This window comes from Zingiber officinale, chromosome 5B, assembly GCF_018446385.1.
Source record: "Zingiber officinale cultivar Zhangliang chromosome 5B, Zo_v1.1, whole genome shotgun sequence".
In the NCBI taxonomy this organism is placed as follows: Eukaryota; Viridiplantae; Streptophyta; class Magnoliopsida; order Zingiberales; family Zingiberaceae; genus Zingiber; species Zingiber officinale.
Window position 1 is genome coordinate 138,880,867 of NC_055995.1, and position 26,224 is coordinate 138,907,090.

General features: G+C 36.2%; 5 protein-coding genes across 9 annotated transcripts; 2 read left to right on the forward strand and 3 right to left on the reverse strand.

Moving 5' to 3' along the window:
• Positions 1-1,051: 1,051 nt before the first annotated feature.
• Positions 1,052-3,152, forward strand: LOC121986358 (RING-H2 finger protein ATL56-like). 3 transcript variants are annotated; one of them, XM_042540256.1, is made up of 2 exons: positions 1,052-1,631; positions 2,816-3,152. In XM_042540256.1, exon 1 carries the CDS (start codon positions 1,090-1,092, stop codon positions 1,627-1,629), a length of 540 nt encoding a protein of 179 aa, XP_042396190.1. In that variant the 5' UTR covers positions 1,052-1,089; the 3' UTR covers positions 1,630-1,631; positions 2,816-3,152. The 3 variants fall into 3 exon arrangements, with proteins under 3 accessions (XP_042396190.1, XP_042396192.1, XP_042396191.1); XM_042540258.1 differs by lacking the exon at positions 2,816-3,152 and adding an exon at positions 2,433-2,766; XM_042540257.1 differs by lacking the exon at positions 2,816-3,152 and adding an exon at positions 2,485-2,766.
• Positions 3,153-3,410: 258 nt separating this feature from the next.
• On the reverse strand, positions 3,411-6,366 carry LOC121986357 (thioredoxin domain-containing protein 9 homolog). Its single transcript, XM_042540255.1, has 4 exons — positions 6,178-6,366; positions 5,813-6,085; positions 3,833-3,991; positions 3,411-3,758 (listed from the first exon to the last, which is right to left on the reverse strand). The coding sequence occupies exons 1-4, from the start codon at positions 6,199-6,201 to the stop codon at positions 3,579-3,581; spliced, it is 636 nt and encodes a 211-aa protein (XP_042396189.1). The 5' UTR covers positions 6,202-6,366; the 3' UTR covers positions 3,411-3,578.
• A 1,441-nt stretch (positions 6,367-7,807) lies between these two features.
• LOC121986359 (ubiquitin carboxyl-terminal hydrolase 18-like) lies at positions 7,808-17,416 on the reverse strand. Its single transcript, XM_042540259.1, has 11 exons — positions 17,145-17,416; positions 15,026-15,227; positions 14,831-14,919; positions 14,644-14,729; positions 14,395-14,563; positions 14,171-14,294; positions 13,414-13,571; positions 12,017-12,101; positions 10,208-10,420; positions 10,070-10,131; positions 7,808-9,680 (listed from the first exon to the last, which is right to left on the reverse strand). The coding sequence occupies exons 1-11, from the start codon at positions 17,414-17,416 to the stop codon at positions 8,270-8,272; spliced, it is 2,871 nt and encodes a 956-aa protein (XP_042396193.1). The 3' UTR covers positions 7,808-8,269.
• An 89-nt stretch (positions 17,417-17,505) lies between these two features.
• LOC121986360 (ACT domain-containing protein DS12, chloroplastic-like) lies at positions 17,506-21,473 on the forward strand. 3 transcript variants are annotated; one of them, XM_042540261.1, is made up of 11 exons: positions 17,506-17,644; positions 18,636-18,887; positions 19,391-19,439; positions 19,511-19,636; positions 19,750-19,844; positions 20,007-20,091; positions 20,162-20,221; positions 20,569-20,624; positions 20,889-20,994; positions 21,074-21,142; positions 21,274-21,473. In XM_042540261.1, the coding sequence occupies exons 2-11, from the start codon at positions 18,742-18,744 to the stop codon at positions 21,334-21,336; spliced, it is 855 nt and encodes a 284-aa protein (XP_042396195.1). In that variant the 5' UTR covers positions 17,506-17,644; positions 18,636-18,741; the 3' UTR covers positions 21,337-21,473. The 3 variants fall into 3 exon arrangements, with proteins under 3 accessions (XP_042396195.1, XP_042396194.1, XP_042396196.1); XM_042540260.1 differs by lacking the exon at positions 17,506-17,644 and having other exon boundaries at positions 18,507-18,887; XM_042540262.1 differs by lacking the exons at positions 17,506-17,644; positions 19,391-19,439 and having other exon boundaries at positions 18,706-18,887.
• A 373-nt stretch (positions 21,474-21,846) lies between these two features.
• Positions 21,847-23,964, reverse strand: LOC121986361. Its single transcript, XM_042540263.1, has 2 exons — positions 23,761-23,964; positions 21,847-22,082 (listed from the first exon to the last, which is right to left on the reverse strand). The coding sequence occupies exons 1-2, from the start codon at positions 23,846-23,848 to the stop codon at positions 21,910-21,912; spliced, it is 261 nt and encodes an 86-aa protein (XP_042396197.1). The 5' UTR covers positions 23,849-23,964; the 3' UTR covers positions 21,847-21,909.
• Positions 23,965-26,224: the final 2,260 nt, after the last annotated feature.

Below are 26,224 nucleotides of genomic sequence, written 5' to 3' on the forward strand. Positions count from 1 at the left end.
GCTGATTTCTGATGGTTCTGTTTTTTTCGATTGGATATGCTTCGGTGATGTTTTGTTGCTCCATACGGGATCTCGATTTCTTGGTACCGATTTGGGAAAGGTTTGAATCAATTACTGGTGTTGTTCCTACGCTTTTCAAATTGCTTTAGAATTTAAGACTTAAATGGTTAGGATATGCTAGATTCTATGATGTTCTTGGACTTTTCATCTGTTGTAGTTGTCGGACAGATTTAGTAGTTGTCACTTGATTTTGAGGACTTGTTTTGAGGACTTTTCATCTGTGAAAATAGGGTATATTTCATTATGAAAGTTGAGATATTTTAATAATAGGGTATTTAAAAAATGATATGAAAATAGGTGTCACAAATATTTAGGAGAAATATTTCTACTCATTGTACGCTCTAATTAAATTTTATCATATTCTTATTATTTCAAACTAAATCAATTACATATTTTTTTCCTTTTTTTAATCTACTCACAAGTATTTGGGAGAAATATTTCTACTCATTGTAGCTCTAATTAAATTTTATCATATTCTTATTATTTCAAACTAAATCAATTACATATTTTTTCCTTTTTTTTAATCTACATAAAATAATAAGTCGGTCTGAATCAGATCATAACCTAATGATTAGGAATTTTATATTACTCCGTATCTTTTATTTATATACATGGATTTAGACTTAGACGTATATATTGGTGTAGGAACCACAATTGGTAAATTAAGATTTTGATATACGATGAAAGTTAAAATTAAAAAGCTTTAGGAGATATTTTAATAATTTTAAATTTAAAAAGGTATTTTTTAAAAAGGAAAGTTAACTATGAGAAAAAGCTAAATTGAGCGACTTTATCAAAATTATCATTCCAAACTAAATTAATTACATCATTTTTCCTTTTTTTTTATTTACATAAAAAAATAAGTCGGTCTGAATCAGATCATGACCGTTCAATCATCGTCGATCACGAACAAAGCTGACGGCCAAGATTACTTGATCGGGCTTCTCTTTACGGTATAATTCCCCGCGGACCATCTTATTCTCCACACGGGCCTCTTCTCCGCGGTCGTCGACGCACGCGAAGACTCCGATGGCCGGAATTGATCGCCGTCCGCCCTCTCTGGCCTCCGCCGATTCCCCATCGACAATGAGGCATTCTTCATCCTCGGACGCATCGGTGGTAGCGAAGCCCAAGTGCGGCGTCCGGTTTCTCTTCTTCTTCTTCCGGGCCGTCTTCATGGCGGCCGCCCTAGCGATCTTCTTCGTCTTCGCCGGATTCGCCGCCGTCGTCTTGCTGTTAGTCGCGGTGGGAGCCGTTCGCGGCCGCGAGCGCCGATCGGTCGCAAGCGACGACGGCGGCGGGGGAGCGCTTCGAGGCCTCTCGCCCGCCCAGTTGAGGGGGCTTCCATGGTTCGAGTTTCCCGGCGTTGCCTCGTCCCGGCTCTGGACGACGCCCGATTGCTCCGTGTGTCTGGTGAAGTTCAAGAGAGGGGAGAGGTGCCGATCGCTTCCCTCCTGCGGGCACGTCTTCCACGCAGGCTGCGTCGATCAGTGGTTGGTTAGGTCTCCGGGGTGTCCGATCTGCCGCTCCATCGTCAGCGAGATGGGGCCGGAGCCGGCGGATTTCTAGAGGTTGATTCAACTCCTGACAATAGGGTTTCCTCTTCCCTGTACAAAAAAACTACTCCGTTTGCTCATTCTAGTCTTTTCTTAACATTTTTTCTCTTGCAATTCAATTCTCTGCATGAATTTTAGGCTCAATCTTCAATGCATACGGTTGATTCAAACACATTTACTATGACAAAATCTAAATTATTCGTTATGTTCTTGCAAACATCATTCATCCCCAAAAACAGGCTTTAACAAAGAAAGGAATTTGCTTCATTATCTTTTATCTCCTATAAGATGTTGCAAACTTGTAAAATTTGATCTTGACCTTCTTTTCTTTTTTGAAAAACAAGATTAGAAGATTATGACCGTGGAATGGAGTTAAACTAAATATGCATGGAAGTATAGCACTGATAAATTTGTCATCTCATAACATAAATTGATTTTTATCTTGAAAATTTTGAAGATAGTTAACTTAGAGAGTTTCTAGATATTGATGTAGTTAATTGAGTTAGTTTCATCTGTATTCCCTCAGATGCTGTAGAACAATGAAATGGGATGTGGATTGATGAATTAACCATACGAAACTGTTTAAATTTCTCTTAAATTCTTTTATGAGTGGTATACCTGTATGTTAGAGCTTGATTCAACCAAGATATCCTTAAAGATAGTCTGATATTGGAGTTGTCATAAATTTTTCTGATCTTGTGGTTAGGAAGTTCAGTATTACTCATTATCTTTTATTTATATACATGGATTTAGATACATAGACAAGAGGTACTATTTTTCTTTTCCAACTTGTTTTCTACTGATATTGTCTTGCAGAGGATCAAAGAAACTATTTTAAATTTCTATTGCATTTTTTCTGCAATAGCAGTATTTTAAACTGGAGCTTGATTCTACCGAGATATTCAGATGATACTCCGATATGGAAGTTGCCATTTGAATTGATTGTTGGGGGCTTTAGTTTTACATCTCACCTTTATTCATTTACAGTTTTTTTAACATTGCTATTGATATACTCTTGCATAAAGCAATGGAGGAATAGTTGTAAACGTGACTTGATCATGAATATGATCGATATATAGTCAGTGTTATTATTTCTTGTAAGATCCTTGTCTTAGCTCTCATAGGACTTGAATGATGATCAATCTGTCTATTTAATTGTTATTTGCACTAGAACAACCTTTGTTTTTGTTTCATTGCAGCGTTTTTCATCTTCCTACGGATTACATACTTCATTCGGGTCTTCGCTTGTTGCTTGTGTAAATGACTAACAAGAGAGCCTTTTGGAGAAACCAGAGCTTCGAGAAATTGAACCTTTGTTGTGCATTTGATGCCACATTGTTACTACAAAACAGATGTGTCTATATAGATTGATTTGTTAGGATCATAAGCGTCTTTTTTCTTTTTCTTTTTTTAAATAATCCAGATGCTAATCCCTTGATTTACCTACCGGGTGTAAATTCCAAATCCAAAACACAATTTATGTAACGGACCTCTAAAATATTCATGAATTTTGATCTTTTATTTATTATTGCATTACATCTGTAGAAGCAGGATTCAATCCTCAGCTACAGTGTATTTGAGTACCCTAGCGGGTGGTAAACTTTTATAGGATCTGTCGTCTCAAGTTTGATGGTGTCTGGTTCACCAGAAGGATCATAAGTGTCTTGAATACACTGGAACAAGGTTTAACCACTTGCTGAAATCAACTATATTAAATTACACACTGTAGGATCCAAAATTTATATCTTTGAATAGGCATACATAGCCCAAACTTTGTTTTTCTTAGGAGAATAGTAATTCAAATCAGTCACATTCATTCATGAAATCAATATCGGATTTGGAAATTACAAGAGTTTAAAAAACCAGCTAGATAACAATCTGGATGTAGATACAGATATATTGCAAACGAACTGGTAAAATATCACCCCCGTTTAAGTTGTAGTGAAACCCTTGAGCATAATCCTACTCGGAGTCGGACGAATCAGCAGTTTCCGATTGGCGAACATTTCTCTTAGTTTTGCTGGACTTCGCCGGGTAAGAAGGCGCCTCGCCATCAAAGACAATAACTCGAGACTTGGCTAATCTCTCTTCCAAAACTTCTGTACTGAAGTCATCAGTGCCTCCAAGCTCATCAAAACCAACCTGCAATGCACGAATGAACATGTAAGAACTCGTAGAGTAATGATCTGGTCATTCGACAAAATTGAACCACTAACCACATAGTCCTCGACTTTGGCATTCTTTACAAGAGCGAGGGTTGGTAACAAGATAATCCTAAGCTTCTCAGTTAAGAAAGGGCTTTTCTCGGCATGAACTTTAATAAAGCGCGTCTCTATGTGTTGCTTTGCAAGAATACTCAGGTGTTTATCCAGCACCTGCAAGCATGATGCTAGAGTTAGCAATTTCAAAAATCTAAAGGAACACTAGTTTAAACCTAAAATTCCTTCTTATGGAGTCTTTCAAGATTGAATTGAGAAGATGACGAAGATAGGAACCTTGCATAAATTGGTCGCGACAAACCAATCAAATATTTCGTTAAATAGAATTAAATAGTGATATAATTTGCAATATCCCTACATATCACTTTAGAGGGAAAGATCAAGAATTCTGCAAAAGAACTACAAAAACAATTAATTGTGTAAAATCAGAAAATTTCCTGTTTTTGGTAAACTGTTTCTTCAAAAACCAACATCAAGTGAATGAGTAAATTATGAAGGTAAATTGCTATATTGGAGAAAAGAAGCAGATGGGGATAGATCCACAAGAAGATACTCCAGAAGTCGAAAAAATGCACAAGTAGCTGCAACACTTATCAAGTCAAAATTTGTAGACAGAAGTAATTCAAGTCTTGTAACAGAACAAGTCAATGAATTCATGAATGAGTGTGGTGAGATGTTTAGATGTCTTAGGAGCAGTCAGTAACGCATAAAGTAGTTCCATGAAGGAACTCAGGTACAGGATTTCTGTGAAATTTTCAAGCAAGTCTGATGGGATATGAAGGGAGGAGAATGTTGAGGGTGCTCCAAGTAGATCAGGGTAGATGGTGTTCCACTATCTCATACTTAGGGCTAGCAATATTAAACTCGGTTCAATAACTTAACAGAACCTCACTCAAGTTGAAACACAATTAATAGAGCCAACCCAAAATTTTCACGACATGATCCAAAAATATAAAACAATGACATGCTTTTCAAGTCATATAACTTGATAGCTTAGAGAGTTTAATCAGTAGACCATATAATTATTTTTAAACTAGTCAGTTAGTTTCATATTATTTTATATATTTTTAAATTGACACAAATGAGACAATCAACTTATGACACAATTAACACCACACCACACAATTTTTCATCCCTACTTTCGTTGATCATTAGAGGTACCATGAGTGTGCTTACTTAAGGCACAACCCATTTTCCAAGCAGGTTTTCTTTTTTTTTTTCAATGTTTTTTTGGCATGGAGTTTGCTCTTCCCATTTTTTTGACATAGTTCTAAAGCAAGAGTTTCTATTTTACAATTCTGCCTATCTATAATGCATACCTTAACTAAGCTTAGTTAGTTCATGTGTTAGATTTGAGTCGATAAAAGCCGGTCGTGTTAGTTTGCACATTCAGTGAATGTGTTAAGAGCATAAATGTATCGATTGACCTTTTTCCTATCAACTTAAGCAATTGGGATAGATGGTCAATTGTTCATTTTAAAAATAGGATAACTCTCTAGTTTATATGATAGAAAAAACATATTCACACATTTAACAAGGGTACACCATCTGCTTGTCATGAAACTAGCAAGAACTCGAAAACACTTACTTTATCATCATATTAATATTACTAAATATGAAATCAGGATATATTCAATGGTGATCTAGTTTAACCAACCCCAGCAAAAAAAAAAAAAAAAAACTAAGATTTACAGCTCTTGGGTAATACAGATAACATTTATACTTGTTCATTATTCCATTAGGCTAAGCAGAACTCATGTTCTGCTTCAGAGTAAAGTATTGCAAGCAAGATTGATATCATTCAATCTAGAACAAAAACACAGATTTGGAGATCCACAAATGAATCCTTTTGACCAGCAAAAGCAAGATTATGCTTATTTCAGTTTAATTTTCTTTAGTTTTTTATGTTATGCAGCCAGCCGTTTCCAGCTGTAGCTCTCCAAATTGCAATTTTGAGATGGAAGAGAAGGAGAATACCTTGCAAGGCCAATTCTCGCGGTAGAAATGGCAGACGACGCGGTCACTAGCCTTGACGGCAGCGAAGAAGTCCTTCTCGGAGATCTCAGAGTACTCGCCGTGGCCGAGGGAGATCCAGCAGTTGCGTTTCTCGGCCATCTTCTTCATCTGCTGCATCCTGCGCTCCCGCAGCGCCTCCAGGTCGTCGAGGTCGAGGTGGTCGAGCGCTGTGATCTCCTCATCGATCTTGTCCTCGACGGCCTTGGCCACCGTCAGCAACTGCTGCTCGAGGATCTGCAAGCGCCCAAACCCTAGAAACCGATGACGATCCTACCACAAGATAAACACTGCCAAAGAGAGATCTGGGGCCGAAGCGAGCTTCTTACCTGCTTCCCTAACGACGTATTCATGATGCGAATGCAAATCCGAACCCTGATTCTTCCAGATCGGCGATCTTTTGCCGGGGAAGGACGTAGTTTTTCCCTTCGAATGCGATGTGAATTGCGTTTAGCCGGCAATCGTCGCGGCCTCCGGTTTCTTTTGTAGTCGCATTTTAGGAATAAATGCGCGAGTTTTTATTTTGCTTGACTGTAATATTTAATAATTAGTTAATTATTATTATCATCTATATACGTTTGATAAAGATTTGTGATTGTTGCCCTGACGAAGGCGTGATGAGTAGAATTTTACCCCCTTATATTAGTTAATTATTATTATCATCTTTTAACTCATGTCAAATGTGAAAAAAAATTACAAAAGATAATTATAATCTTATCCTTTTTTTTAATATATATATTTTTTATAATATTAAGAGAAAAAAATATATTAAATTGATGTAGAAAATAATTACATATGTGTTCAAATCGATTTTTTAATTATTAATTAGTTCAATCAATGATGTACATAAAGAAAAATATATATATAGAAGGATAAAAAAAATATAGAGGCATTTAGTTATGATACCCTTCGTCACTGACTTGTATTTATAGTTGATGTCAGTTTATCGGTGCATCCACTCTCCATATCTTGCAAAATAAAATTTGTCAGCTGAAGGTTGACATTTTCAGTGTTATCTTTTTTAACGGTCAAAAAGCAAAAAAAACTTTAAGAAGACAAAGAAAATTTATCTTCACCTACGAAAAGAAAATTATACCTTCATCTATTTTCGTAGGATCTTATATAATCATGAATAGGGGCGAATTTAAAATTTTAAATTTAAAGAGAACTGAAGAAAATAATTATTATATATTATATTCAAAGAGTGAGTAGTCAAGACAACGAAAATATACATTTTAAATTACTTAATTATATTTTATTTATATAATTAAATATTAATTTTTATATATGGTTAGAGATGTAATTTATTAATAAATTATTTTTTTTTCCTTGTTAAGGTTATCAAAAAGATAAAGATATAATGATCTTTTATCACATTTGACTTTGATAAGAGGATTAAATGTTATTTTTTTCAATATAAGAGATAAAATACTATTTGATAGAAAATACTGGTATTTTTTTTTTCCTTTGATAAAGTAATCCCGCTAGGCTTTTTTTTTAATGAGTTTAAGTTTTTAACTATTCCTTTAAATATTATCCAATTCTAAATTAAGATTTATTTGATTATTTAAAATTTTTATAGATTAATTATTGCACTTGAGAATATAAATTTATTTACTTGTTTTTTTAATTTTTTTTATTCAACATGCTAATAAAAATTTTATTAATAAACCTAGCTTGTACGAATTGTTCAAATTTATTAATTTAATTAATATTAAAAATATATAAATAAATTTTTCTCAAGTTGAATATCAAACTTTTTCATAAATGTTCACTTCACATTCATTAACTTATTCATAAATGTTCACTTCACATTCATTAACCAGAGTGAATTTTAAATCAGAAAAGGCCTGAAAAACAGAAAAATACTATAAAATAAAATAAAAAACTGCCAGTATCCAAGGATCACAAACTCGAGTGCAGTCAAGATTCGGAAGCGAATTAGAAGAAAAGATGGTCTATCTCCAGAATTTGTGTCCATCTCCAGAATTAATCAGGAAAAAATCAAACACTTGATTACAAAAGAGATACACATTGGCATAATAAATACTATACTTCTATCATAAATCAAAATTCGAACCAAAATAAGTCTCTAATTGTCCACACATCCACTCACTGAACAAGACTTCTGATGTAATCTTATTCCTCTTCAACAATAGAAGAACAAATGATGACGAACTGAAAATATGACAAGAAATACCATGGCGACACGGGTGGAGCTTCTGAGCCTCCATGGAGTTGTATGGAAACCCAGAGAGACCCACCTCCAGTGGTGGAATTGAAGTACCATGCAAATCTAGTAAGGAGGGATGAATCTGATTCTGTCTTGGTTAGGGGAATCCAGTAGTGTCTACTTTGGTTAGAACTCAAATCAAGTTATTGACGAAGGGGACGTGCTTGCCAAATGCTTTGGGAATTAAATCACTGGATGTTATTACTAAATTCATCGGCGCTTATGTTAGCATCACAGATGGCCAACTTATTTAGCTTCTTGTGCTCACTTACAGATGCCGATAGCTTCTCATTGTTCCTCGAGGTCATTGAAATAAGTGGTCCATCCTTGCATTTGCCATTCCCATTTTCGCCGAATGTGGAACTGGGAGAGATGGAGCCATTGGTATGAGTCAAGCTAGATCCATTGGAGCAGGGAGCCTCAGGTCTGAATTCCGTTTCCGCAATAGTTGAACCACAAACATGCCCATTGGAACCATTGCACTCGGCTTCCTGTGGGTGGGCAAATTTCTTGGATCCTCTTAACCTGTTCTTCCCTGAATTTTTTGTATAAGATTTCTGCAGGAAGCCTCGGGGCATGAATGATATATCGTTAGAAGCAATTTTTCTTTTGTCCATGGAACCTTGCTCCAATACTACAGTTCTATGATACCCATTAGAGTGCCCATTTCCCTTGCTACCAATCACTGCTAAGTGATACCCAGGATTCTGTTCGCCTGCTTCACTGGCAGTATTCATCTCTGAAGATTTTGAATTGGACTTTTCCAGGAAACCACCAGAAACCAATGACATATTGCAGGTGACATTTTTGTTTTTCTCCACCGAATCTTGATCCAAAAATTCAGTCTTAGGAAATCCATTTGGGTGTCCATTTTCCTTATTTTCCTCGCAGACATTAGCAACTGAATGTATATGCTTCGGCTTGTCTCCTTCACTGGCCAAAGACTGCTCTCCTAAATATACTGTATTGATTTTCCCACTGGAATTGTTTTCCCAGATTAATGGCATAGCCTTATTCCCTTCATTATCAACAGAAGTTGCATCCACATTATCAACTTCAATAGATGAATCCAAGGAATTGTAAGTTTGCAAAGGATGATCTGATTCAGCAAATGAATCGCATGAAGGTCTAGAAACTACAATTTCAGCAGTTATGGGAATATTTGAAGATGGCTCAATGATCATAGCATCGTTGTCTGGAGAAATAGATGATTCACCAGTAGATTCACTGTCTTCTACAACATGACATCCTGCATCATTTCTGGCATCTGGAATTTCACATGTATCAGCATCAGCTTCAGTGGAAGATGTAGCAGGATGATGATCCAATTGCATGGCCTCCATGCTTGATCTATCAGGCGTTGAAGGGAACAGATCAGGGCTGCAACCTTCAAGTCCATTTGCTCTTGAATCCAAGACCATGACTTCCACTTCATTTGCCTCGGTAGGTACAACAGACGAGGAATTTGGTTGGGAGTCTTTGTCAGATCCATTGCAAAAAGCATAGCTGTGGTCAACCACCTTAGGATGTGTCTCAATTAACTGCTTTGTTTTCTGAGGTTCTGCATGCTTAACAAATGGCTCCTTCCGAACAGTGGTTCTGGAGATTAATATTCACATGAGAAGAATTACTCCAATTTTATGAGCTTAAAAGGATCATAAAAGTGAGGCTACTAGACAGATGGAGACCAGCCAAAGCCAAGATAAAGAAGATTAAAAAAAAAAGAATTCCATTCCTAAACAAGCACTCCCTAATCTCATATATATTTCATATTTCATGGTCACTAATGTCTTGCAGCCATTAATCCCCACAGTAGGTGAACTGGGATCAGTTACATGCATGATATACACACTAACTGGAAGCTCATTCTTGCAAATATGCATTAGCGTCACAAGCTATGCAAATCAACAAAAGGATTTATACATCACCTATTAAAAATATCATAATTTTCCTAAATATTAATCGAGTGAATTGAATAAACCTTTTACCTTCTGTATAAGAGCATATAAGCACCTTCAGCAAGTGCATCTTCCACTTCAACTTCTGTGACCTGCAATAAAATATTAATTGGGCCAGAATTCATGTTGCCTACTATTAAAAAAGAATATATAATATATGTCAATTACCTTGCTGTCATCAATTCTGTACCATTTTCCTTGGTAATCTTTGGTATAGCAAATATAATGGCCAAAAAATGAAGCATTGAGCATGTCCACGTGAACAACAACAGCATATAGTACATACAGATCAGTTCCATCACTACTGCCACTCATATAGGGAGTGAGATTTAAATTCTCAGGAAATGTGACCCTCTTGTTGAGTTTACCAAACCGACCACTCTGTAAAAATAAAGTTAAGCCCTCAGAAGATAACAATGAGAAGCACAAGGTCCAAAGATGGAACAATTTTGAAGCAGTGGTTCTAAGAGTTCTAGGTGCTGTAAGGTGTCAAGTTCATGTAAGCCGTAGTCACTTGACAACTTCAAGACTCCAAGCAAGATACTTGTATTTGACACAACTACAAAATACATTCAGTTTATAACATTTATCATAATAGTAAAGTTCTTAGTGTAAAAAGAAGGTGAAAATACAGATACATGGTATATCAATTACTAGATCCACACTGGCTCTTTTCAGTACGTTTGTTCTATTAGATATAGTATACTTACAAAGGTTCAACTTCAGCTATGCATTTTAAATTACCATGATTAATTGTTAAAGAAGTGATGCAGCACAAGCCAATTGTGTTGCCAAAACACAAACTACAAGGGAACGAAAAGGAAATTTTTATTAAAGTGAAATATAAATTAAGAAAATGGATCCTAGTTCCCTTTCATAGATCAGAATTATGATTAGGTCTTTCTAAAAACACTATTGGGTTATCCCATACCCTAACAAATATAAATAACTCTATTGAAAATTATATAACCCAAAAGAAACTATAACGACTAATAAAAATCCTAATTACGTTATGGAGAGATATTTTTTTTTTTTTGAAATACTAAATCAACCATCCATAGTGAATAATCAAAATTTTATTTAATGAAGTCAGGGTTCAAAATAATTAATTTTGACTGTAAAACTATGAAAAGAGCATTGGAGAAAATAAAGAACCAGAGAGATTGTAGTTTGACTGGAAACACAGCGTTCTGTCAAGGAAAGATAGGCCAGAAAAAAGTAACAAAGGAGGAGAGGAAGCATGAGAGATCTGTAATAAAAAAGATAAAGAGAGGCAGAGAGTAGCATATAAGGGAGAAGGCGAGCAACCAAAGATGATATACGAGTAAGAATAGTTGATAGGAAGATAAGAAAGTATAGGTATACAAAAGGGGAGAAAAATGGCCATTCTGCTGCCCAACCACCATCATAAGATGTTGCTGCCCTTAGATAAGGCTCATCATAGAAAGCATAACTCTTGCTGAATTCTTGTGCTTAGATTCTTATTTAGACTCTCTAGATAACCCTTATTCCCTAGATAAGCTCCGCAATATTTTGCGTTAAGGCAACACAATTTTACAGTTCAAGAAGATAATTTTTGCATTAAAATACATATCTTGTCCAAAAAATAAAAAAGGACAGCCCGATGCATGAAGCTCCCACCAAGGAGGGTCCCGGGGAAGGGTCTATTGTACGCAGCCTTACCCTCTACTTTTGCAAGAGACTGTTTCCAAATCTTGTCCAAAAAATGCAGGGAAAAAACCAGTCACTTTGCTGCAAACCTTGATAATCAATTAAAGATCGTATCTAAGCTTTTATTCAAAAGGTAATCGCCTAAACAAATGTAATAGGCAATGCTAAGGCGTGTGCCTAGGCATAGCCATTTTTTTGGGATTTAAGACGCTTGAAAATTGCTTCACAGTTTATGAGCATAGGTGTCAGCAACAGTAACTCCAAGAAACACTGCTTTACATGTTAATAATGCCAAAGAAATCTTACCTGGAATCTCTTCAGAGTAATAGTAAGGATATTTGGGGGTTGATGAACTGTAAGACGTTTCCATGCCTTAACATAATCATTGCATCTGTATACACACACAAATAACAATCATTTAATTGTTTACAAGAAAGACAAGGTTTTAAATGTCATATGAAAACAATATCAAGATGTCACATAATGCAAATGTGATATGTGGAGGGCCATAAGCCATACATAAAATATGTTGTATTATGTATTACCAAAGTTTAGAGGTTTATATGTAAGGAAAATATTTCAAATTTATTAAACTATCCATCAATTTTAAAAATAAAAAAATATCACTTATCAAACTTATCAAATTGATGATCCCAACCAATCCTTTTTTTTTGGTGCATAGAGACATATAATCCATATAAAAGATTATTCCACTAACAAACTATGACTCATTTATTAAATTAGTTGTGTGCTTATTTAATTGAAACAGGTTTTTATCAAATCAGTAGTAATTTAGATAAGACTTTGTTATCTAATTAGGTTGGTTTAATCCACAAAATTGTTATGTGGCCCTCGTAAGAAGCAACCAGCCTTGTTTCAGTGTATTTTGACAAACTAATATGTCAAATTGCATATGGAATTGGGAATTCAGTCCCTCACTTTATACTTATCCAGCAACTTAAGAGGCTTTTTAAAAGACCCAAGAAAGAAGACCCTTATAGTGCTTTAATGTCATGGGTAGATATAGTTTATGAATTTAGTCAGCTTGATGACTACATTGAACACAACAATGTTTACTAACATTCCTTTCCGATTTTCAGGTAAGGAAAAAAGAATGCTCTCAATAGAACATGTTTCCAATGCTCCAAATAGAATATGTTCCACTAATTTATCCAACATTCTCCTGTTTGCATTGTCTTATCTCAAGGAGTTTTGAACTCTTGAAAAAATCAACAGTTAGCAGGCTGGGACACCAAATCTGGAATGAATTGTCTAATCAAATGGGAAAAGAAAGAAGAATGTGTCCCAATAAATTATTAGAAAACAACATACCAACTTTTCCTATATGTTATCGTGGTCCTTAGATTGTCTGAATGATTATTTTTCTATTGTTGAATATATCCTGCAATCAGAAATCTAGTGCTTTTGATAGGTTTGACAGAGAAGGCACTTAAATGCAATCTATTGTCATTGCAAATAAGTTCAAATCAGTATCAGTAAATAATAAATTCATGTCAAATAGTCAATAATTAAAATCTAAACATTAGAGAAGGAACACTATGTATAAACCCAACTTCATCCAAGACGACATAGCTACAAAATGCAATATCAGTGCCTTATTAAACCATAAATCGTACATGTACTTTGATATCAAGAAACTAACAGATAGCAGTAATAAAGATAACAAAGTCATACGTGCTTACCCATCGCACTTATACTTGTTATCCCCATCAAGCCACTCCTTCATAGTGAATTGATCCAAACACTCCTCCAAAGATTCAGCATCCCCATGGATTTCAACAGTCAAATCCATCATATTCTCATACCGATTGGAAATGGTATTACATTTTGTACACGTTACCTAGATTAAGTTATACTCAGTGTATTAATGGCATTCAAACAAGAATATAAGACATTTTCTAGGATAGCAAATTGGAAACTGGTAATATGTCAGAAAAATCTGCATCAGCCCATGCATAAAGCAAAATGCATGAACTATCTGCACATAGATCATGTGGCAGTTATATAAAATATCTTGCTCTATGTATATATTGCCTGATGTCAAACACGAAAAATATTGCAACAAACAAGCATCAGGTGGGCAACATAGCAATCTTTACATTTCTTTAGATACTAAGAAGCAACTCAAGATGTATGGAACCTCCTGCCAGTAGAAATACACACATGCTCACTCAAGAGAACTACAATGCACAAATATTCAGAGATGAACCATCTAAGAGAAATTACAATCTGTACTACTTTAGTCAGCTTATGTTGCCCTTTCTTTTTAGACGGATTATCTTTGAAATGTTTCAACATAAAAACAAGACTCATGAGATTGAGGATAACCATAAAACGGACCATGTCACTAAATTTAAGATCACCAAACACCACAAGACTTCAGTCTCCAAAACTATGGTTCATGCAATGGATAATCTGGTAATGTAAATGGAATGCAACCTGTGATTGAAGATAGCCACCAAAGATATAATGAATAAGGGTGGTCTCTTGGGTGCTGGGATCAAGCATCTTTTCACCTCCAAATTCATCAAGGCATACAGATTGCATTGTGTCAATTGCAAACCTATAAGTAGAATGATAAACTAAAGATGACTTACAATAATGCATATAGAAATGATATGAAAATCATGGATTTATCTTTAAAGAATGAACCAAGGTAAGACCTCATAAATTCATGAGCATCCTCCTGTCTCCCATAACCAAGGTTGCCACCAATATTTGGCAAACGAGAAAGAATATTTAATGGTGAAAAGGGGTTTGAACTTTCACTAGCTCTTTTGATGTGTACTTGAAGCTCACATAGAAAGCACCAATCATTATGTTTTCTAACACCTAAAATAAATCAAGGTGAATGCTTTAGTTTGGGTATGAATGAAGGCAGTTAAAAAGGCTGCTGGGAGTCTTCCACTTACATTCTCTAATGTGATCTCTCTCTATTAAATAGGCAATAAGTGGACGAGTGCATGCCAAACACTGTAGAACCACATTAGCAAAGCAACTGCCGAGAAACCAAACAAACCATGGTTACTAAATGCCCCTAATTGCCTCAACAAAAAGTAGGAACAGAGACACTGAAGAAGAACATGAGATATTAATGACCTGTTCCCACAATTCAAGAGCCCACAAGGTGGAAATCCAGGGTTCTCCCAGTTAAAAAGCCTCACAAATTCATCATAGGGGAAAAGAATCTGAAGATAAAGAAGGAAGAAGATCATTGTTAATACAAAACGAATAACCTTGATGACGAAGAAAAATTAAAAGAAAAGAAGAAAATAAAAAGGAAATAATTAATACTTTTTTTGGTTTTTGTAGGATATTGTAGGTCCCACGAGCAGGGACTAATGATATAGAACTCAACCCAGATGATTTCCTTCTTCTGCAAGAACCATTGCCTGATAAAACAATGTCAGCCTTATCTTCCGACTCTGACAACTTCAATTTTTTGCATTCAAACATGTGAAGAGTTTTCCAATGCTTTGTCTGGCATGCTATCGAACTGAAATCAAACAAATGTGATTTCCTTGAGAGTCAATTAAACTAACAATAACAACAATCTGTGTGTATTTCTGATATTCAAAGTCAGCTACTTGTCTTATCTACCATCTAACCCTATGCAAGGATGCATAGCTAGCAAGACAGGTAAAGTACAATTTTAAAAAAAAAAAGATCAACAAGAAAAGGAAGATACACATTATGGTTGATTTATTAAAGGAATAAACAGGAAAATCAAACAAAAGAAAAGCTGACATTGTTTTTGTAAATAAAAAAAATATTTAAGGAAGATAAACTAATGAAGGGATATTGCAATATAGCACAGGACAAGCATACAAGGAATAGGGATGAAAGCAAACTGGAGTCCTGTCAGACCTTTAAAAAACATGAGGTGAATGAAAGCCCCATGAAAGTAGCATTCTAAGCTGCATTCTGACAAAATATTTCCATAGTGTTATCAATAATCAATCAATGCCTAAAGTAACACGTCAATGCATGTTATGCCAGGGCGATAGATCTTTCTCTTAAAGTAACAGTCTTCTAGGTGAGACCGTACTACCGTAGTTAATTATCAAAATGTACATGTCAATTGAAGACTAACATCACGAGATAATTCTTTTACATCATTTTAGTATAAATTGCACTATCTAGAAAACCCACAGAGTTAGTGCAGATCAGCAGGAAGCCAATATACCTAAGATAAACTAAATAACCGTGACACCAACCCCAAAGAAATATTTAGTCAGTCAATTATCGTTCTCCTAACTAACCACTAGTTAATAAAAGGCTAGATTGCTGTAATGTGCAATAGACAAGCACTCCAAATGCCATTCCCTCTATCAGAACCCTCTCAAGAAACAAGCATGAAAGTTAACCAGCCTCTAAACTTAAATAAAACCTCTGCTTTTCTGTGACTTGACATGGAAGAACTGCGACCAGATATTTCATGACTAGAGGACAGTGGTTCTGTGCTGAAAGATGGCGCAGCAGAGAAATTAAGCTTCAGTGAATCAAGTGACTAATATCAGCACAGCTAGATGAATGAAATAATTAATGAAATGGAAACCTCTACTTACCACCAACTCATCTCAAAACCTATTCATCAAATGGAAACCTACAGTTACAACTAACTCATGTTAAAACCTATAGTTGGTGCATCCAATTATAGAACAAGCTTTCATCCAGTTAGATGCGCCAATCAATTTAGAAGAGAAATAGGATCTATGAGATAATAAGCATGCTAATAGTTTAGATACGTTATTGAAAACAGAATCTAGCATGCAGTTAGGCTCAAACAAAATGACTCAGATTTACTAGAAAGCAGCAACTTACTTGGTTACATGCACATGGCACTAGTTTCTCATAAATTTGAACGAAAAAAACCTACTCGTTGAAAGAAATGAATCTGTATTCAGTGCTTGTCGGTTGAACATGAAATTTGCACTTGAGACAAAATTGGACCATGACAACTTTGACAATCTTGAAATGCACCAAACATAAACTCAGAAGGTACAACTAAGATTTATGCAAGAACCAAGTTTTACGACTTTGCTTCATTTTCTTGAATAACCTATGCAAGTTCCAGTTTAATTTAAAGCAACAATCGTCATATAGATTAATCAGAAATCCTGAAAAAGGGATTTAAAAGTAAAGGGCATCAAGACGAGGGCTGCCATCCTATAGTAGTATTACACGATTTAGAATGGATTGAATTGTCCAACTAGCTGAACATTTCTCAAGATTCATAAAAGACAAATAACCTGGGTAAGTTCTACGATTCGAGATCAAATTTTTATTATTAAAAAAAAAAAAAGTAAAACAGACGCCGGCTACAGTTAGCCAGACCAAAAAGACGTTTCTGGGAGGAAAGAACCAAACTAACGTCCAAACGAACACGGAAAAAAAACAGCAAGCTACCTACCAATATTGCACCCTCTTGCACCTGGAGCATTTCTTGGTCCCCTGCTTCCCACAGCAACTGCAATCGCCACTGCCTCCTCCTTCTCCTCGTCCGCCCCTCGACATCCCGACCTTAGGCTCGTAGCCGGAGGGCGAAGATCCGGCCTCGAAGCTAGCGTCGACGACGAAGAACCTGGACGCGGTCCGCTTGACGAGGAGGAGGCCCCCGGAGAGCGTCAGCAGCAGCGCGATCGCGAGTTGCAGCACCGACGAGAGATCCAACGCGGGGAGCATCTACTTGCGCCCTAGGGTTTTCCCCGCCTCCACCTGATCAATAACTTCCTGCCGGTCGCCGCTCTGCTCCAATTGCGCCCAATCCCGCCGGTGGAAACCTCGACTCGCCTCGTTGTTTGCGGAATCAGATCGATCCGAAGAGGGCCGCCGGAATCTGAAGGCGGTGGATTTGGGGTTCTTCACTCGGCGTCGCCTTCGGGAGCAAGAAGGCTTCGGGAGCAACTGCAGGTATGAGTGAAAGGGCTGGAAATTATTATTATTATTATTATTATTATTATTATTAAATTAAAAATATTTAATCAAATATTTTAGATGAATTTGGAGTGTGAAAATGGGTAAAAATAAAAAAGAATTCTCTTATTTTATAGCATTTTTATTAAAATTGAATAATATTAAATCAATTTTAATTAAATTAGTAATTTTAATTATTTTATATTTTTAAATTTACAAGACTAATCTTAGTAAAAATTTCTATAATAAAAATATTTTTGGATATAAAAATTCTTTTTGATATTTTCATTATATACATAATCTTATGTGGCAAAGAATATATTTAATATGATTATGTACAAAAATAAAGATTCTAAGTGAAGACATAAATTAAAAGTAGATATTTATCTTTTAAATGTATATTATAAAGATTAATATTCCATATATCTTGCTTTAAACATATAAACCTAAAGCTATACTTAGTTGAAAATATTTTAATTAAAATTTAATATTCAAAATGTCTTTATTATTTATCTACATTTTAAAAGTTTAGTTTACATCAAATATAATTCTAAAATATAGGGCAATTTCTAATATCATTTATTCAACTTAAGAAAAATAACACCTAAGCAAATGCACATGGCTATAAATAAGTATACTCTTTGACAAATATATAGTTTTAAAATAAATGAACTAACATAATTTGTTATTTTTAATAAGTAATTAATTACCCAAATGAAAGGAAGATTTAATATTGGGTAATTTATTAGTAATTAAATGTATATTAAATATCAATGTAGCGCCATGATTCGAATATTCTCGCACTATTTGGGCCAGGGCCCAATAGGCCCATTTTTAGGTCACTGAACTTCGATATATCTTCCGCTCGTCCCTGCATCTCGTGCATGTCTTCCTTCTCTCTTACGAAATCGACCATGAGAGCGAAGTAGACCTACACCATGCCATTTGTATGGATCGCAAGGTGACTCACGCTTCCTGGCCTCTACAGATGCCGCTGTCGCCCTCCTCCGCTGCATTAATTGACCACAGGGAAAGCGGATCTACGCGTCAAATCTAGGGCGCTCGAGCTTCTCCTCTCAGACTAACGCAGAAGAATGGCGGTGTTTGCGATGGCTTCCGGGGTCCTCCGGCCGAGCCTTGGACTGAATCTGGAACCGGGAGGTGCTGGCTTGTGGCCCACCCTTTTGAGCCACTCGCTTCGTCGCTCCCGATCTGCGATCTCGACCCCATCAAAGATCAGGTTTTGTTCTTATTCTCATTCCCCCTACTTGTTATGGTGATTTTCTCGTTAAAGTAATGATTTTACCTCCGTGATTGTAGATTTAGGCTAAAAATGTTTCTTTGGTGTGAGATTTATTCTGTGCTTTCTGATGCAAAAATGTTCATCAGAAGTTGCAATCGTGTTGTACTTTAAATATCTCTCTTGCATGTTCGTTTCCAGTTGCAAGCTTGATTTTTTTTCCCTTACAGATTCATGTGTAAAAATGTTCCATGGATGCGAAATCGTGGCTTTTTATCCCCAATTAAATAGATCAAAAAAATGCAGATCTCGACTTCTTGTCAATCTAGGATTTTCTTACGGATGAATCGAGAACTTGTAGGCACATCAAGATGTTACTGATGTATGATCGTTCTATATACCATGTCGTGTTTGTTCTTAACCCTCGATTGTTGGATTGGAGCATATGCTTGTTCTTTGCGTGTCTTATTTTCTGCTGATGTCGTATTATGGGATATTGTCAGATGTCCATCCCAACGCACTCCTAGAGCTACATACCCAACTGCTGTTGAGGTATTCAAGCACCTGCTTGATGCATTTATCTGGAAATCCATTCTGATTTTCCCTGAATTCCATTGTGACAGGATGACAGTTCCAAAGAGACTGACAGAATTCCAACACCTAAAGTGATAATTGATCAAGACTCAAACCCAGATGCAACCATCGTCGAGGTAGCCTTTGGCGATCGCCTTGGAGCACTACTTGACACTGTATACTCGAAATCTCTGTCTCCCTTCATGTTTTTCTTACACTGTTTCTTTTTTGTTTCTAGAGTAGCAAACATTTTTTTAGCTTTGATTTTTTGTTTATAAATACTTTGTAGATGAACTCACTGAGAAACCTAGGACTTCATGTTGTGAAGGCTGATGAATACTTGGAGTCTACTGGGAAGCATCATAGATTCATGGTAACTAACAGGTGAGCTCTCAGCTATTCTCTAATCACCACAATTTTGGTTGTCGCTGCATCTTCATGGATAAAGCTCTCTACTATTGTTTGTCACTTTGTCGACAATATTTTTCATATCTGACCTTTGTGTATCAAATCATGCTATACTGTAGTTAATGGACTTTTTCATAGGTCTACCGGCCGAAAGATTGATGACCCAGAGTTGTTAGAAACAATTCGTCTGACAATTATCGCCAATATGCTTCAATATCACCCAGTAATTCTGATAATTTTTGGTTATTTTCATCCCCTGAATTAGTCTGATGGAGTTTATTAATTCCCTGCAGGAGTCTAGCAGTAAACTGGCCATGGGAGCAACCTTTGGAGTGGAGGCACCTGAGCAGCAGGTACTTAGCTCTTGTTTCATAACTGCGAACGATTGCTTGAATCTTTGGATATTAGGATGCCTCTTTTATTCTTCTGCAGGAATAGTCTATGTTTCTGAACTTTTGTATGTAAGGAGTGAATTAAAAAAACACCCCATTAAATTTGTCTTTGTTTAGCGAACAAAGAAACAAGTTTACTAATATAGCACACCTTGGGTTAACCAGGCCTTTATTTTCAGGAAATGTTTCACCCTTCTGCCTCATTCTTGTTTCCTATTATGTACCCTAAATATCATCATTCCATTTGTTCAAACAAGATATTCAACTATCTAATGAATTTCAGGTTCTCATCTTCATTTGTTTTTCAGATTGACGTCGACGTTGCAACCCATATAGATATTTATGACGATGGACCTGACAGAAGGTAAGGTATACATAAATAATGTTAAACTGGTAGATCTAACTTCTTAATTTATCACTATCATTTTTTTTCATAAATGTACACCTCTTTCGGCATATATACTTTCATCTCTAAGAATTTTCTTATCTAATTGTAGTTCGATGAGAGCAAGTCTTTTCCTCCCATACAAGAAAGGAAATTCATGAAAGAAAGAAACAAAAAAAAATCTGTAGTGGAAGTAAATGTCGCGAACATACCACTTATCCATGTTCATTAACTTCTCTTCAGCTTACTTGTGGTGGAGACAGCGGATCGTCCTGGCTTGCTGGTTGATCTTGTCCAGAGCATCAATGACATAAATATCACAGTCCAGTCAGGAGAGTTCGGCACGGAGGTAAAATAAGTCAATACGATCCTATCAAGTTCTTAACATGTATCCATTATTCAAATTAGGTTACCCTATCTCCTCACAGGGATTGCTGGCTAAAGCAAAGTTTCATGTCAGCTATAGGAACAGAGCCATCATTAATTCTTTGCAACAGGTATTTCCCATTGCTACAACTTGTTTGAAGTAACAAACAAGAATTCTAATTCCTCGAAAACTTGGGGTTTGATTTCTCGATCTGTCATCTCTTTTAGATGAATTTTAAAAAGGCATGTGTGTGTGACCTAGGTTCTTTCTAATAGCTTGAGCTATTCCTTGAGGAGGCCAACGACCGAGGATGCAAGCTTTTAGTCACTTTCTGGGACAACTTCAACATGGTATAATTATGTGACTCTAAAAATCTCAGTGTCAAAAGAAAATGATGTGGTAATACTTTTATCTATGATTCTACATGCGCTACATGAAAAATATCGATTGCATTTTAGTTATACCATGTTAATACATCTCGTCATCAAAGACCCAGTGAGTTGGAGGGATGGATGCGTTAATGGGGTTGGGCAGGTCGAGTAGGCTAGATTGTCCAGACGAGTCGGGCAAGGTTGTTAGATCTGGTCGGTGTCCTTCTGGCTGAGCTAGCTGGGTGGACCAATTTGGCGAACTGGTGGAGTTGATTAAGTCAGTAGATCCTACAGGATTGAATAGTCTGGCCAGGATGCCTTTTAATGCAGCCATAAAACCCTTCTACCACCTCAATCAAGGGGAGAGGTTTCTGATTATAATAATGTATTTATACATCAGTTTGGTATATCCTCCTTATGTACATAAGCATGCATGTATGGCGCTCTTATGATCTTTATACTAGCAAGTATAGAAGAGCTCACGCTCTATATATGCTTGGATCTTTCACCGAAAGGCTTCAAGAAACTAGGTTGATGTCGCTCTACTATACCAAGATGAGAGCCTCCAAAATGATCTCTTGCGCGGCTTTGACACGGTTGATGTTTCCACATCAGATTTAGTTAAGATTTCCCACATAACTTGCACATCCCGGTATCCACACATTTGCACATCGTCGTTGAGTTTAAGTATTCCCCCACCTGCACAAAGTTAAAAATAGAAAACGAATGAATGGATGAGTAGAGCTAATTTCATGCTAAACTAACTTCATTGCTATTCAAATCAAACAAAACTTACTGTGATTTGCTTTTGTTCAGTTTGTTTTGGTCTGGAATAAAAAATAGAGATAATTAATGAGGCCTGATATTGAAAGGAAGTGCAATAGAAGTTGAGATCATTTCAGATTCCACCATGAGCATCACAACTGTAAAGGCATGTGCTAAGTCATACATATTCTTGTTCTTTTCCAATCCAACCACATTAAGATAAATCCCATTGATGGAGTGTACTTGGATAAGAATATAGGTAACAAAATTGGATAATTCTTATTGGTTGAGTATCACTAACCTAGTTTAGTTGTCTTCTGAATCCGAATAGATGTCTTTTGTTTTTTTTAGAAAAGGCGTGAGAGAGCTCTCAAATACTCACGTTTAGAGATAAAAGATGGATTGAAGACTTGAAACAATTTCTGAAGTCTTACCAACTGAGAGAGCTACCTGGCACCCTCTAGTCCTCTCAATATCATAATACTAAGCATTATCATAATGGAATTTAAGTAAAAGAGACGGCCAAGAACAACCATCATCCTTTTAATATCTAGCTATGAAAGTTAGCTTTATGAAAAGCTTACTTTGTCATGGATCAGGTGGTGGTCCTATAGGAAATGGATAAACTCAGAAGAGGGGTGAGGTACCATGAACCCATAGCTGTCCGCACAGAAGGAATAGCAAGTGCTCTTTTTTGCATCCAGTGGTTTCTCGTGATGCCCTTCACTGCTGAAGGCACAAAAGATGGGGTTTTTTTTAAGCAGAATTAGATTATAGATCAAAATGATTTAAATTGGAGTTCGGTTCAATTTATTTGAACCGGTTTGCGAGCGATGGCTCATGTGCATCCCAAAGTTACCCCACATAGAGGAGAGGGGAACAGAGAAAGGAGAAGAGATAGATGGAAGGGAATTGATTGGATTTCCATCCTTACCCTCATCCTAAATTCCGATCACTGTCTGAGCAACACTACTTGCCATTGGAGCCTTGCCCCCTTTGACCTTCCCTCATCGACCTCAACTGCCATCTGCGAAGGAGGGCGAAAGAGAGATTTGCTTCCATTCTGCATATGGAGTTTTTGTGTTTGCTCTGTGAATTCGAAGTTGATATCCAAATGAATTTATGGTGATGTAAATGGTGGGGAGAGAGCATCGAATGACATGAACTTCTCTCCCTCGAGATAAACTCTAGTATCGAGTTTTTCTTTTTCTTTTTCTGGATAAATGGAGGATGATCGAGCCAAATCGTGTAGGCGGAATCTCGATTGGCATCCACTGAGGGAAGAGTGGATTGGATTCTACGATCACCTCTCCTCCATGTGAGTAAACAAGATAGATCGAGAAGAAAAAACATATTCAACTTGAAAACCGGAATCAAATCCGAAATAACAACACAAAAAGGCGGAGTAAGGAAAACCAGGTAGAACCCTGATACCTCCCACAACTCATAATTTTAAGATTTTGTTTTCTTGTTCGCGTTCGATTCAATGATCGAAACGAACGCTATAAGGAATCGATCGCTTTTCCTCTCCTAACCTCACTAATCTTCTTCTCGCTACGGAAACGGAAAGAGTTTGGAGAGAGAGAGAGAGAGAGAGAGAGGCGATGATTACCGTGCTTGCGCGACTTGATGACGCGAGCGGAGACGGCGAGCCACGCTCGCTTGACGGGGATCACTACCTTCCTCTGCCACCAAGACATGATCGCGTCGCCTACTAGCTGCAGCCGGCGCGCCTCCCTACTCCGCTCCGTCGTCCGCCTCTTCCGATCTACGCTCCCTCTCCCTGTCCCTCCCTCTCTCCCACTCTACTGCTTTTAAACAGCAGCTTCGATTCCGAGGCGTAAAAATAACAGAGAAACCGTTTCCCCAGACGTTTCCTTCCTCTTCCGGGCAACTGCCACGCGGAAGTCCATTTCGTGTCACTGCATCGCCTCTTCCTTCCCCAACACCGTCCATCTCTTGGATCCTTTCACTACCACAGGGCCCACATTCTCACCCAATGGCATGAATCATCTCCGTGTACGTTGGCTCGGAGAAGGGGGGGGGGGGGGGGGGACCAACGAAACGCCTTCGCCGCCCAAATTGAAATTTAAAACTTTTTTAATAAGCGTGGACCAATAGACTGCCGACACGTTTGAAACATACTACGTATCGGAACGTCATTGCTTGGTGTTTTGCACGTGGTAGAAATTATTGTTTTTATTTATTAAGAAAAAAATAAAATAAAATTCTTTGATTAATTTAATTCGTGGTTACAATTTGTGTTTAATGTCGCTCTTTCGCTTTTGTTTATTTAATTTTATCTTCTTGCTCTTAAATTCATTCCTCTTTATAATCTTTTGGGTTAATAACTTTAAACCCCTCTGAATTTTATAATAAATTACATTTTGCCCTCTCTATTTAAAAAATTACACTCAACCCCCCTTTGACATGAAGTAAAAAGGGGAAAAAAATTATAAATGATCAAAATAACCCTAACCTAAATAAGACTTCTAAAAGAAAAAATAAAAATAAAAAAATACTACAAAATCATTGAAAGTTTAACCTTAATCTAATCTGATTTATATATAAGTCCAAAATCTTACTTGTTCCTAGAAAAAATATCCTCATAAAATTCATATATGCACTATCATATATGCACTAGCATAAACAATAGAAAAATAGTAACTCTGAATCTAAATTAATGAATCAAAATTAAATGAAGATAGAATAAAGTTTATCATTAAAAATCAAAATGAAGACCATTTATGATTTAGAAAAAAAAATCACCCTTTTAATTTTTACCCAAAAGTAAATTTTCATTTCAACGAAAAAAATCATCCTTTTTAAACGAAAAATATTTTTAGCTGCTTTGAAATGAAAATTTACTTTTTGACAAAAATTAAAAGGGTGTTTTTTTTTCTAAATCGTCAAAGGGTCTTCATTTTAATGTTTAATGATAAATTTTATTACATCTTCATTTAATTTTGATTCATTAATTTAGAATTTTGACTCTTTTTTATTTGGTAAAATGAGTTTTTGACTGATTATCTTTTTCAGAGTTGTTATTTTTCTATTGTTTATACTGGTGCATGTATGAATTTTGTGAGGATATTTTTTCTAGGAACAAGTAAAATTTTAGGCCTATATATAAATCAAATTTGGTTAAGGTTAAGCTTTCAACGATGTTGTGGGATTTTTTTTTTATTTTTCTTTTTCTTTTAGAAGTCTGATTTAGATTAGGGTTATTTTGGTCATTTACTTTTTCCCTTTTTTTACTTCATGTCAAAGGGGGGTTAGTGTAGTTTTTTAAATAGAGAGGGGCAAAATGCAACTTGCTATAAAATAAAGGGGGCTTAAAGTTATTAACCCTAATCTTTTAGTTGAACTCTCATATTTCAAATTGAAAACATCTTGGCCTCTTATATATCCATTACTTTTGTGACTTTTCATGAGTCAACTTCATTTTCTATTGTTCTACAAAACAATTCGAGGCCATCACCTTAGTTTGTTCGGTTGAAATTAACTTACTCGTCGTCTTCTCAAATATCAAATGGTCATGATTATGACATCCACTATGCTATTTCAAGCATCTTCGCTCCCCATTCATCTATGCTCCCTTGTTGATCTACTCAAACTTCATTCTCTCTTCCATTACTTTACCCTCTTTTATCATCTAATTCTTTCTTTTCTTCATGTATCATCATGCGTGTGGACGGTGTCGTTATCGCCCTCATGTTCAACCTACTTGTATTGGACTTAGTAGCGATGGGATGCTTGCAATTGATCTTGGTGGAGCAAATGAAGTAACCCTTGCTTATCAGTGTTCAATTTCTTTAAAAGTTAGTAAGTGTTTGTTTTTGACTTTTTTTATATAGTTGACCAGTTGTTGACATTTTGCATTTGGTTCTTGCATTGCAAGAGCGTGGACTTGTGAGACGAGCTTGTTATGTTTTCGGAGCTATTGAATGTTTGCTTTTGGCTCTTCGAGAGTAGGAAAGAGGCTCGATCGGGATGATGGTTTTTAGATAATGTGACATTAGGCATTGGCTTTTAGGTCTTTGAGTGTAGGAAAGGGGATTGAGATGAAGCTTTTA